The 12953-nt window shown below is 42.7% G+C and overlaps 1 protein-coding gene across 1 annotated transcript in view; it reads right to left on the bottom strand.

Annotated features, from left to right (window-relative positions):
- LOC134219330 (glycoprotein 3-alpha-L-fucosyltransferase A) overlaps nucleotides 1-11836 on the bottom strand; it is a 54449-nt gene extending 42613 nt beyond the window's left edge. The window contains exon 1 of the mRNA XM_062698046.1: nucleotides 10855-11836. Within this exon, the coding sequence (XP_062554030.1) occupies nucleotides 10855-10940 (86 nt within the window). The 5' untranslated portion in view covers nucleotides 10941-11836. The remainder of the gene's footprint in view (nucleotides 1-10854) is intronic.
- Between the last annotated feature and the right edge of the window lie 1117 nt (nucleotides 11837-12953).

Genomic DNA, 12953 nt, shown 5'->3' with positions numbered 1-12953 from the left:
GACAGACGACGGAAGATGATCTGGGATATCACTTTGTAGGCGGCATTAAGGATGGTGATCGCTCGAAAGTTCTCACACTCCAGTTTGTCGCCTTTCTTGTAGATGGGGCATATAACCCCTTCCTTCCACTCCTCCGGTAGCTGTTCGGTTTCCCAGATTCTGACTATCAGTTTGTGCAGGCAAGTGGCCAGCTTTTCCGGGCCCATCTTGATGAGCTCAGCTCCGATACCATCCTTACCAGCTGCTTTATTGGTCTTTAGCTGTTGAATGGCATCCTTAACTTCCCTCAAGGTGGGGGCTGGTTGGCTTCCATCGTCCGCTGAACTGACGTAGTCATCTCCTCCGCTGCCTTGACTTTCACTGCCTGTACTCTCAGCGCCATTCAGATGTTCCTCGTAGTGCTGCTTCCACCTTTCGATCACCACGTTCGTCCGTCCAGATGCTCCCATCCTTATCCCGGCACATTTCGGCTCGCGGCACGAAGCCTTTGCGGGATGCGTTGAGCTTCTGATATAACTTGCGTGTATCTTGAGAACGGCACAGCTGTTCCATCTTCTCGCACTTCGTTTCTTCCAGGCGGCGTTTCTTCTCCTGAAAAAGGCGGGTCTGCTGTCTTCGCTTCCGTCTATAACGTTCCACGTTCTGCCGGGTACCTTGCTGCAGCGCGACCGCCCGCGCTGCGTCCTTCTCCTCCAGAATCTGTCTGCACTCTTCGTCGAACCAATCGTTCCGTCGACTTCGACCCATATACCCGACGTTGTTCTCCGCTGCGTCGTTAATGGCTGCTTTGACTGTATTCCAGCAGTCCTCAAGAGGGGCCCCATCGAGCTCACCCTCTTCCTGCAACGCTGCCTCGAGATGCTGCGCGTATGCAGTGGCGACATCAGGTTGCTTCAGTCGCTCTAGGTCGTACCGCGGCGGTCGTCGGTACCGAACATTGTTGATGACGGATAGTTTTGGGCGCAGTTTAACCATCACCAGATAGTGGTCAGAGTCGATGTTAGCGCCACGATATGTCCTGACGTCGATAATGTCAGAGAAGTGCCGTCCATCAATCAGAACGTGGTCGATTTGTGATTCTGTCTGCAGTGGTGATCTCCAGGTGTACCGATACGGGAGGCTGTGTTGGAAGTAGGTGCTGCGAATGGCCATATTCTTGGAGGCGGCGAAATCAATTAGTCGTAGGCCGTTTTCGTTCGTCAGCCGGTGAGCGCTGAACTTTCCAATAGTCGGTCTAAACTCCTCCTCTTGGCCAACCTGAGCGTTCAAATCTCCTATGATGATTTTGACGTCGTGGCTTGGGCAGCTGTCGTACTCACGTTCCAGCTGCGCGTAGAATGCGTCCTTATCATCATCAGTGCTTCCGGAGTGTGGGCTATGGACGTTGATTATGCTGAAGTTGAAGAACCGGCCTTTGATCCTCAACTTGCACATTCTTTCATTGATCGGCCACCACCCGATCACGCGCCTTTGCATATCGCCCATCACTATGAAAGCTGTTCCTAGCTCGTGTGTGTTGCCGCAGCTCTGGTAGATGGTATGATTACCTCTAAACGTTCGCACCATTGATCCCTTCCAACAAACCTCCTGCAGCGCTACGATGCCGAATCCACGGTCCTTGAGCACATCGGCGAGTATGCGTGTGCTCCCGATGAAGTTGAGAGATTTGCAGTTCCACGAACCGAGTTTCCAATCGCTAGTCCCTTTTCGTCGCAGTGGTCTTCGCCGATGGTTCCGGTCCGTACTCTCTTGTTGATTGTTCGTTGCTTAAGATTTTTTAAAGGCTGGCTTGCAGGGCCTGACACCAAACCCCCTAAATTTCCGGAGGACCATTCCTCCTTATTTCCGGTGGACCATGGTGCACAGTTTCACTTAGAGTCCCTCGCTGGCACTCGGACGATGATCAGCCGCCCCTAACATGGAGAACAGACGCTGTTGTGAGCCGATCCTGACATGGAGAACAGACGCTCAATAAGATTTGCACCTCCGGAGAGGTGCCGTTTTCTTCCTTCTTTTTCCCGTCTTGCTTCTTTCTTCTTTATTCCCCCTTCTTCCTTCTTCTGTCTTCCTCCTTTTTTCTTTCTTCTTCTTCCGATCTACTTCTTCTTCATTTCGCACTACTCACTTCTCACTCCCCAGTTCCCATTCGGCCTAACTATCGTTCGGCCTAATGACCGTTCGGCATAATGACCCAGCATCGTTAGCGCTTTTTGGATCGACACACCATTTTTTCGCCTTACTTTTTGAACGCATTCAAGCAGTTCTATAAGGCTTGCTAACGTTTAATCATCTTTCTCTTGATAAAAAAAATATTTTGAGCTTTTTAGTGGAATGTCCTCACTTGTCATAAGACGAGTTTGTACAATCCTATTGAATTCCACCACTTAATTGTATCTTGACAGATACGTATTTCGACCTCAACGGTAAGGCCGTCTTCAGTGTCTCGTACTTGACTCGACTTATCATCTTTCTCGACTCGAAATCTTTCTCTTACTCGCGCACAGAGTGAATATGATTTGTTTTCATCGGGAAACGCTTCCGAAGCATATACTAAATACTCGGAGGATATAATTGGGTTATTACCGCAGCTATGGACATCATGGAAGCCTTGGTTGATTCGGCAGACCATTTGATTCAAACTTCAGGACGATATGGAGATCTTAGAACAACTCATATGCCTACATTTGAGACGCAAGTGAAAGACAAATACTAACTAAGTCGATTGGTATATAACACTATGGGTCTCCGAGCCTTCTATCAAAAGTTCGGTTTTGAAGTGATCCTATAGCCATTACGTATACTTTGTATACGAGAAAGGCAAAAAGAGATAACAGCCCTTCGGTTACGCGGGTAGACCTCAAGACCCAGATCAATCCACCTAGCGTTGGTGGTGCCTTTCTCGCGCATTAAAAAAAATAAGAAAAACACATAAGAGAGGTCGAAATAGCACTTTAGGGGGATAGATTTTACTTTTTCCATCAATTCATATGCATTTGCGGTCATTTGAATGTATTGCTGCAATCTTTGAAAAAAATTGGTAGAAAAACGTTTTGTTTTATAACTTTGTTTTTTTAATAACTTTGGAACGCAATGACCGATCGGGCCAATTTTCAATAGGAAACAACTAGACCGCAATCCGCGTCGACTGCAACTTGTTGCGAGTAAATCGAATAATGCTAAGTACCAAAAAGTGTGTCTCACATTTTTGTACACACACACACACACATACATTTTTTTAGACCAGCCATGTTGTATGCTGTGCCAATATGGACTAGTTGCTGCAATACCAGAAAAAAGGCACTTCAGATGATTCAAAATAAAATTTTGAAAATGATTCTGAAGTTGCATCCGTGGTATAGTACCAATGAACTTCATAGAATTTCTAATATTGAGATATGGCAACAAATGTCCAACAAAATAATTTCCACTTTTAGACAAAAAATCGTTGCAATCTTCTATTGCAACGATCAGCTCCTTGTACCCTTAGTATAAATTAGGTTAAGTTTAGTTTAAGTTGAAAACATTGTGATTCTAGGCGATCGAAGAGGTTGATGCGGCTGGTGCACAGTATGATGCCGCTCAGCTGAAAGTGTTGTCTCGAAACCTAGAAAATCATTTCCAAGAGTATTTGGCACTCCATCACCAGGTCAGCGCAGCGTGCCCTCCCGAGAGAGTCGAAGAGCAGGACCAGGGATACCTTGTTTTTGAAACCCACTACAACGAGACGTGTGTTCTTGTCGAACGAGCAGTCCAAGCATCTCGTTTTGTTCCCGTTGCACAACACCAGCCAACTACTGAAAATCCACGAATCATCGTTCAACAGCAGCCATTGAGGGCACCGATTCCGACCTTCGATGGGAAACCAGAGAACTGGCCTCGCTTCAAGGCTATGTTTTCTGACGTGATGCGATGTTCCACCGACTCGGATTGCATCAAATTGTACCATCTGGAGCGATCATTAGTTGGAGCGGCTTCGGGTATAATCGACGCTCGCACCCTAAACGACAACAACTACACACACGCATGGTAATCGTGGATACCCACATCCAAGGGCTGCTGAACCTCCGGCGGACGAGCCGAGAAAACCCGAAGGAGCTACGAGAGCTTATCGATGAAGTGACAAGACACATCGCTGGGTTGGTTCTGATCGAAGATGATCTGGATGGAATCTCCGAAAGATCTGCTATCAATCTCGTGTCAGGATCCCTGGACCAGGATACGAGACCAGAGTGAGACGCGACCAGCCCACACAGGGCGATACCCACCGACGATGACACCTTAACCTTTCTCAAGAAGCGGTGTGCCATCCTCGAACGCTGCGAAGAATCATCGATATGTCCGATCAACGTGCGACCAACCTTTCCAATAAAGAATCCTGCTAACCCGGTGAGAAATTCTCAAGCCAAAATGTATGCTATCATTGGAAGATCCGAGGCAACCTGTGAACTGTGTCAAGGTGAACATCCCAACTTCAAGTGCGAGTTCTTCCGTATAATGTCCATTCCTGAACGTCATGCAAAGGTTCGAGAGCTGAGGCTGTGCTACAACTGTCTGCGAAAAGGTCATCCGAGTAGTTCCTGTAGTTCCCCGCGCACTTGCCAGAAGTGTCAAGGTAAGCACCACACACTATTGCACTTTGAAAACGCACCACATGTAAATGCACAACCCCTTAATATTCCTCCGACAACCGCCCAAGCTATTGATATGAACCAAAATTCTCCGGTAGCTACCACTTGCTCAGTAAGCGAATTTCCCCGTATTGACAACAGTCTCTTGACGACCGCTGTTGTAAATATTTTGGATAGCAACGGTAAATTGCACCCATGCCGTGCTTTTCTGGATTGTGGGTCCCAGGCGCACCTGGTGACGAAAAAGTTGATCAATATGTTGAATCTCCAACGCCTTCCCGCTAAGGTCGAAATTGTTGGGGCCAATGCAAGAAAAACCACTCTTTCGGAAATAACCAAAATTCAGATTAGTTCCAAACATTCTGATTTCCAAACACAGTTGGATTGTCTCGTAACAGATCGAATCACAGGTGTGATGCCGTCCCGTAAGTTTGATACTAAATCATGGCTTCTTCCATCTGAACTACCACTCGCCGACTCAGCCTCCCACACTCCCGGGGAAATAGACCTCTTGAATGGAATCAAGCTGTTTTTCAAGCTGCTTTTGCCTAGTCAGCTAAAAATCTCAGATGAACTTCCCTCCAGGAAACTCGCCTAGGGTGGGTTATTGCTGGTACTGTTGATGACGGAACCCCACTAAATCAGCAACAATGTCATGCTGTCATCCTTGAATCATGCGCTGAATCTATGGAAATATTTTGGTCACTTGAAGCTATCGAATCCTCCCCAGTGTTGACTACCGAAGAACAGCGATGCGAAGCAACGTATCAATCTACAACCATTCGTGATAGCAGTGGTCACTACATTGTCCAACTTCCCTTGAAGGATTCAGTGTCAAACCTGAATAATAACCGTTCCCTTGCCCTTCTCCGTTTTTTCATGCTTGAGCAAAAGTTTAAGAAAAACCCAGTGCTTAAGCAAATGTATTGCCAGTTCATTGATGAATACAAGCTTCTCGGCCATTGCCAGCGTGTCTTTGAGATCTATGATACACCTACTCGAATAACGTACTACCTGCCCCACCATGCCGTGCTAAAACCTATGAGCTCAACAACTAAGCTCAGAGTCGTATTTGATGCCTCAGCAAAGTCTTCTGGCCTTTCCCTAAACAATACTTTGATGATTGGCCCAATTGTCCAGGATGACCTGTTTTCGATCCTTTTGCGGTTTCGGCGGCATCGCTATGCCTTTACCGCGGACATTTCTAAAATGTATCGCCAAGTTCGTGTTGATGGAGAACAGACATCTCTGCAACGGATTTTCTGGAGGAAGGAACCGACTGATCCATTAGAAGTACTGGAACTGACAACTGTCACATATGGAACAGCCGCGCACATTTTCTCGCCACTCGTACTCTGAAGCAGTTGGCTAGTGACGAAGCTGAACGTTATCCTATCGCACCTAGAATTGTGGAAGAAGATTTCTATGTGGACGACGACGACGCCCTATCTGGCAGAGATGCATTTGAACACGAGAACGCGTGTTCGTGTTAGAGCCGATACTATTGAAGATGCTATTCGATGACTCAATTGTTGAAGAGCGGTTGATTCCCAATCCACAAATGGTGTGCCAACCAAGAGGCCATCATTCAAACAGTACCGGAAGAAGAAAGAGAAAAGTTTCTAACCTTCGAAGATGCGGACATCAACCAGTCTATTGAAACCTTGGGTTTGCTGTGGGATCCAAAGGAAGATGTATTCCTTTTTGTTCCTGATTCCTTTCCAGCCCATCCTCATCCGCCAACTAAACGTCAGGTTCTTTCCGAAATAGCAAAGTTGTTTGACCCTCTCGGGTCAGTGTCTCCCATAATCGTGATAGCCAAAATCATAATGCAACAAGTCTGGGTCAGTCAGTTGAAATGGGATGATGTGCTCAAAGATCAATTGATGTTAGATTGGCAAATATTTCGTGAATCACTCTACCGAATTCAGCAGATATGAATTCCGAGGTACATGTTACTATCTGACGCAGTATTCTTTGAAATTCATGGGTTCGCTGATGCGTCCAACCTGGCATACGGCGCATGCCTCTATATTCGTGCAGTATCAGTTCAAGGCCAAAGAGTTACCGAAATAATTTTCTTCCGAGGTTAAGCTATCACTCGTCGTAGTAAAACTGTTTGAAATCGGAATGAACAAAAAAGCTCGTTTCGGCATCCAATAATACACCATTCTTTCATTCATATCGCATTAGCAACCCGTTAACCAAGACGAACCTTTGCCATAACAGAACTTAATCCCAAAATTCCAATATGACCTCGTGGGAAGTGTAGAGGTGTTCTCGCCTTGCAAATAGCCCACCCTCGAAAGACCGTAAGGACGTGGCCAGCGCCGTAATTGACCATATGAAATTCTAGAGCTGTTGGCCTGTGCACACTGAGGTTGGAAAGCAAATCCAATGCACCCCATCCGTTGGTTCGTTGGGCAATAGCGATTGCTCTGGTCAATCACGAAGTAGCAACTACGAAATGTACTGTCATCACTAGGGTGGTTCAAAAAACCGATTTATCTCCACAGTGCTCATCTGATTCTTTATCATGTTCTGAGTGTCCTTCGAAAATTTGAGCTCATTTGCATTAAAGCTGATTTAGCACAAGGCGTTTCAAGTTTGCATTCAATTTAGTATGGGGAAATTTATTTTTCCATTATACTGATATTGACACTTACCCATAGACACAGGTTAAAAGAAAACCTACATAGCTAAAAGGAATACTCAACAGCTTTCACCCAACGAAAACCGTATGTGGATTAGTTGCCCCAATAATTAGTAATCGATTTGATACAGGTTGCGAATCTTTAGCCATGCTCGTTAAACTTCTTTGATGGCATCACTGAAATGTGCAGTGCATCATTTGTGTGTGCTATCTTTCGCGCCACGAGCAGCAATGTTGCATGTTGAGCAGTTATGCAATTAGCTCCAGAAAATCTCGGTATAGTTTAAATTATATTACTTATTATTGGAACGATTAATTAAGATGCGGTTTTCGCTGAGTGAAAGCTCTTAAGTATTCCTTTCAGTATAATGAAAAAATAAATTTCCTCATACTAGTTTGCATGCAAACTTGAAACGGCTAGAGCTAAATCAGTTTTAATACAAATGAGCTCAAATTTTCAGAAGACACTCAGAACATGATAAAGAATAAGAATTGTTTTTAAACACCCTAGTAATCACGCTCATGCTTATGGCTTTATGTTTATGGCTTTATGCTTTAAGTTTAGAAGCTTAAAATAACTTTAAAAAAATGACTTAAGTAAAGAAATTTGAAAAAAAATCTTTCCTTAATTGCAGTTTTTGCCTTTCTCATATACAAAGTGTACGTAAAGAAAGCCTCTAGGGTTTATTACCCCATTCCCGCCCTAACATGCATACGACTGCATAACTTAATTGGTATCTATGAAAGGATGCAACTTTTTCTGAATTTTGTGGGCCGTGCAATACTGCAATGGGATTCACTTTTCCTTAAAAAATAGCTATTATTGCTAAACTTCGCTTGAAAAAGCTTTTATTTTAATTAACGAGGTGCAGCACTCATTTCAGTCATAGCGATTGCATTTCCGGCACACTTCAAACCAGTTCCCGGCCTAAGCAAAATTTCACTCACTCTCTCAACAACTTACTCTCATTCTCTCTCGGGACGGTAGAAAAAGCGACGTAAACAAAAACATGCACGCTCTACGACAGTATGATGCCAGATGGTATGATTTATAATAATTTTTATTTGGTTGAAAAGATATATTCATTCATCCGAATTCCTTCCAAACACTTAAAAACTATATTTTTCTCACTTTTTGAAATCAAGAAAATTATAAATAACATGATAGCGTCAACGTATTAGACAGTTTTCCCATGAACGATGAAGGATTATTTTCATACTAAAAAAGGCTCCTAACCTTTTGGCAGCACGGTGCGGCTAGAAGTTCTTAGTCCGAGGTGAATTTTTGTTCGGTTTGAGGATACATTTTTAAATGTATTCTAATATGTTTATATAAGTTCTAGTGAAACGAACAAATAGGAAGAGTTGAAGTGCATGAGTTTAGGATTATTGTGTGTTGATTAACAGCTTCGAGCAATGATTGTATCGAGAACTGTGACGATTTTCAGGTAGGTGTTTATATGAAAATACCGTTTTGTAAAAGTGGAAAAACTCACTCCGGATAAGTGGTGTAGCAACGGAGAGCGAATGTTTCGAATCTACATTTTTATTTTCTATAATCGGATCAATTAGGAGTGAAATAAAGGGTTGAAAAATATTGAGTATTGTGCGAAATAAATGGAAGACTTTTTTTTAAAATTATCAATCACAAACCTACGGCTTCCAAACAGTATTAGTTAGTAGTTTTATGTGCAGTGAGCCGGGAATCGGGTCAATAAGCCCAAGATTCACCCTATGTTCGCTTAAAAAAACTTTTTATAGGAGGAACAAAACACATAGTGTTATATACCGATCGACTCAGCTCGACGAATTGAAGTGATGCCCAAAACCCGCAAAAAATATTTACTCCTTTTGTAGGCACTTATCCTTAATCGACGCCGAATCCTGTCCCATTGTTTCCTAATAAAAATTGTCATAAAACGAGTTTGTATAATCCCATTGAATTCCACCACTTAATTGTATCTTGACAGATACGTATTTCGACCTCAACAGTAAGGCCGTCTTCAGTGTCTCGTACTTGACTCGACGTCGAGTCAAGTACGAGACACTGAAGACGGCCTTACTGTTGAGGTCGAAATACGTATCTGTCAAGATACAATTAAGTGGTGGAATTCAATGGGATTGTACAAACTCGTCTTATGATAAGTGAAGACATTCCACTAAAAAGCTCAAAATAATTTTCTTAATTAAAAATTGGTCATATCGGACTATGGGCTCAAAAGTTATGGACAAAATGCTATACCGCAAGGTATAGATTAATTTGGGTTTTACGTTTAAAATTGGTAATATCTTTATAGTTTTTGCTAAAATCCCACATGCTTGTGGAAATGTTGCACTAATATGCACTCTGCGCGTAGCGTGGGGTTGGCCGGGTTGGCCCCCGCCAAGGGCGTCAGCCTTCAGGGGCGCCGGAGTCAAGAATTACGGTATGGGAAACAGAAAATTTTTATTCTGATCTCTTTTCTATCTCAAATAAACAAGTTGAATGATTTAGTCTTAACTTTGACTGCCATTTTGGTTTCTCTAAGCTCTGAGCTCAAAGCTCTCGTAGATTAGCAAAATTCATCCGCAATACATACAATATGTGCCAAGACATGTGCTATTAAAGCATTCATAGCCTCACTTCACCACATGCCCCTCCTGCTTCCGATGTCGATTCAGACCACTTCAAAGTTGGATGTTATTGACTCAACAAGTACCTCTAAACCACTGACAGACCCATTCTTATGTTGTATCTTTCTTGATCCGAAATCCGACAGCGATTTCGATCATCGGCCGATCTTCAGAGTTGAATTTTCTTGTTCCAACCATTTGACATTTGTATATTTTTGTCACGATTTTCAAATCTCTTTTCTCTGCGATGTACTTGCAAGTACGTCAGTTCTTTCCTTTAACAGCAAGAAACAGCCGTTAGGACCGTTATGACACTATGAGCAGTAAGTAAATAGCTTTCAGCAATTTTAATTATCTTTCAGCCTGGATGATCCATAAGATTCCATACGAGGGTCCATAAATGCCCACGACTCTGCCAAGTTCCTAACATATCTTACCATACTTTGCAAATTAATGTAAAAGCTCTCAACATTTAAAAACTTTCCAGGGACATATATTAGGCTATACTGTTTGTTATATGAAGCATCTTCAATCCATTAAACTAGGTATTTAATCTTTCTTACAAGATGAGCCAATAGAGTGAAGAAAATCTCGTTAATAAAAATTTATAAAACTTTAAGGTGTGATTCAAAATGTTATTGGATTGTGTAATTGTGAATTAGTAAGAGGGGGGCGCCCAAAAAAAAATTCGCCAAGGGCGCCGGGAGTCCACGCTACGGCTCTGTATGCACTATAAAGTTAGTTTCGTAATAGATGAGTTTATGAAAATGTATGAATATTGGTAAAATCAGATAAATCATACATATCGGTAAAGAACAACGTGATGCTGTTAAAATTGGTATTTTTGATAATTTCACTACAAACATAATCGCTTAGAATTGATCAAATCGCCCCCTGATAACGGTACTGTATGTTGAGGGTAGAATTCGTAGATACGCGGAAGCAATAAAATGTACTTACCTTAGATTGAAAACTAGCAGCACAAGAACGGCGAAACATAAAACAAGAAAGAAACACTTTTTCGGCGATACCTTGGGAAATCTCATGATCGATGCATTTCTAATGTGTATTATGAGATTCAGTCTCAGCTCCCGTTGTTTCGAATGAGTGGAGGATTATGTGATGCTGATGTGGTTGTCTGCTGCTATTTAGAATTCCAATTCAGTTAGGTATGCCGTAGATTATCATACAGAGGGGCCAACAGGAAAGTGGGCGGACATCTATTGGCTCGTAATTGGAGTGAATTCTCGTTCCATGTTCGCCCCTGATGCTGCGATGTGTTTTTTTCTTTCTTTAATTATGCTCGCAATATGAGGTAATCGATTTCTAGTGTCATGAATAATGGGTCCTTTCTGTGAACCCTTGCCAAAATATCACTGGACTTATATAACTTGCAGGATGATTGGTTGAAAACTGTCACCGCCCACTTTGGTTAATTGCTGTACACTATTGAAACAATTATTCGTGCCTTAATGCAAATGTTTCGTCTGCGTGACATTTTCCTCGTCTACTACGCCTGCTATGGTAACTACCGCACGGTTTACTGCTCACGACGACGCTATTTCATGTGCCACGTTCGGATAAAGACTGAACTCTGATTGCTGACCGCATTCAGTCGAGCGTTTTGGTTCTAGTTGATATAGAATTGAAACAATTTTTTTGCTCTCGCGTACTACCGATAAGCATTACCAATGGCCCATGAGTATTATTCTAACCGTGTCGTTTTGAAACCATCAACTAGCCACTACCGAAAATGGACAACTGTTATGGCAATTATTAATGACACAATTTTATCCAAACTGGAAAACATACACCATTCAAGAGCTGTATTGTCACTGCTTTGATAACACTCCCGAAAAGTCCACGCTGTTTGGCTATTACGCCCCTTTTTTGCGGCATTTTAGAACCGACATTATGCACCGCCACTAATGTTTATCCATAATTGTAAAAACCTCACTAAATTTAATCATTTGAAAACTTCGATTTTACGAAAATCACGCCAAATTTTCTCGCTCTGGTAGCGCTATCCCTATCCAAAGAAAATATGTACAACGCACCCCTTCGAATAAAAGTAGCAGCCTACATCATAGAGGTGCCTGTTTTCCATCCATCCATAGTTCCGTAGGTGCTGCTGGAGTACGGCGAGAGCACAAATCGCGAGAATTCCATCCAACTTTGCTCGGCTGTAGAAATCGAAAGGGGATGAAAAGTTCACTCTCACGGAGGACGGCGGCGCTCTCGGCGATCGCGAAAAGGTTCACCCCTCGCAATAAGCAATGCAATGTGGTCGGTGGTCGTTGGTCTGCTGGTGCATGCCGCGCGAAAAGCGTGCGAGCGCTAAGGACTCTCGCCAAAACCTATACCGACACAGTTAGGCACGGCGGATGGCAAAACGCGATAACGCATCAGAAGCGGTGTCCTTTAAGATGAATCCACGCAGCAGGTCGAATGAAATGCATTCACTGGGTTGACATCCATCGATTATTACCCTAGCTTTCTATTATATTAGGTTAGTTTTGCAAAACTAATAAATTACAAATGTTTCACTATTCAAAGCGGAGCGAACCAACCAAAGTATGAAAATAAAACCATTTCGCCTAAATTTAAAAAAATATTTTACTCTATGACTGATCAAAATTAAAAACTTTCTGAATGATTTTTATTTGGAAACTAGAGAAAAATGTAATTCCCCGTCTATAGGGGGTCGTGGTTTTTAGAGGCTTATGGCGTGTACCGATTCCGATCATCGACAGATTATCGACATTAACATTCATAATCGTAACGCTAAATTCAGATGCAATTTCTATACGTCCAAAGCGTCGTAAGATTTGAATCTTTTTTTCGAAGATTTTATTACTATAACACATTGGGAGAACAGTAATGTAACGCTTCCGTGTTCAACTTGCCAACTCCTATGTGTGCAAGTTACCATTCAAGTTTTCATAACATTGCTGCTAGGTATAGGCATGTAGCGCTAGGGAGGGATCGATTGGCGGAAAACTTTCTCGCGTATAATAATAATAATAATATTACCATCGGTAATGCTATTATTATTATTA

Source organism: Armigeres subalbatus, chromosome 3, assembly GCF_024139115.2.
Source record: "Armigeres subalbatus isolate Guangzhou_Male chromosome 3, GZ_Asu_2, whole genome shotgun sequence".
NCBI lineage: Eukaryota > Metazoa > Arthropoda > Insecta > Diptera > Culicidae > Armigeres > Armigeres subalbatus.
Note: the sequence above shows the minus strand (reverse complement) of the source record. Positions and strands in the feature narration are given on the sequence as shown.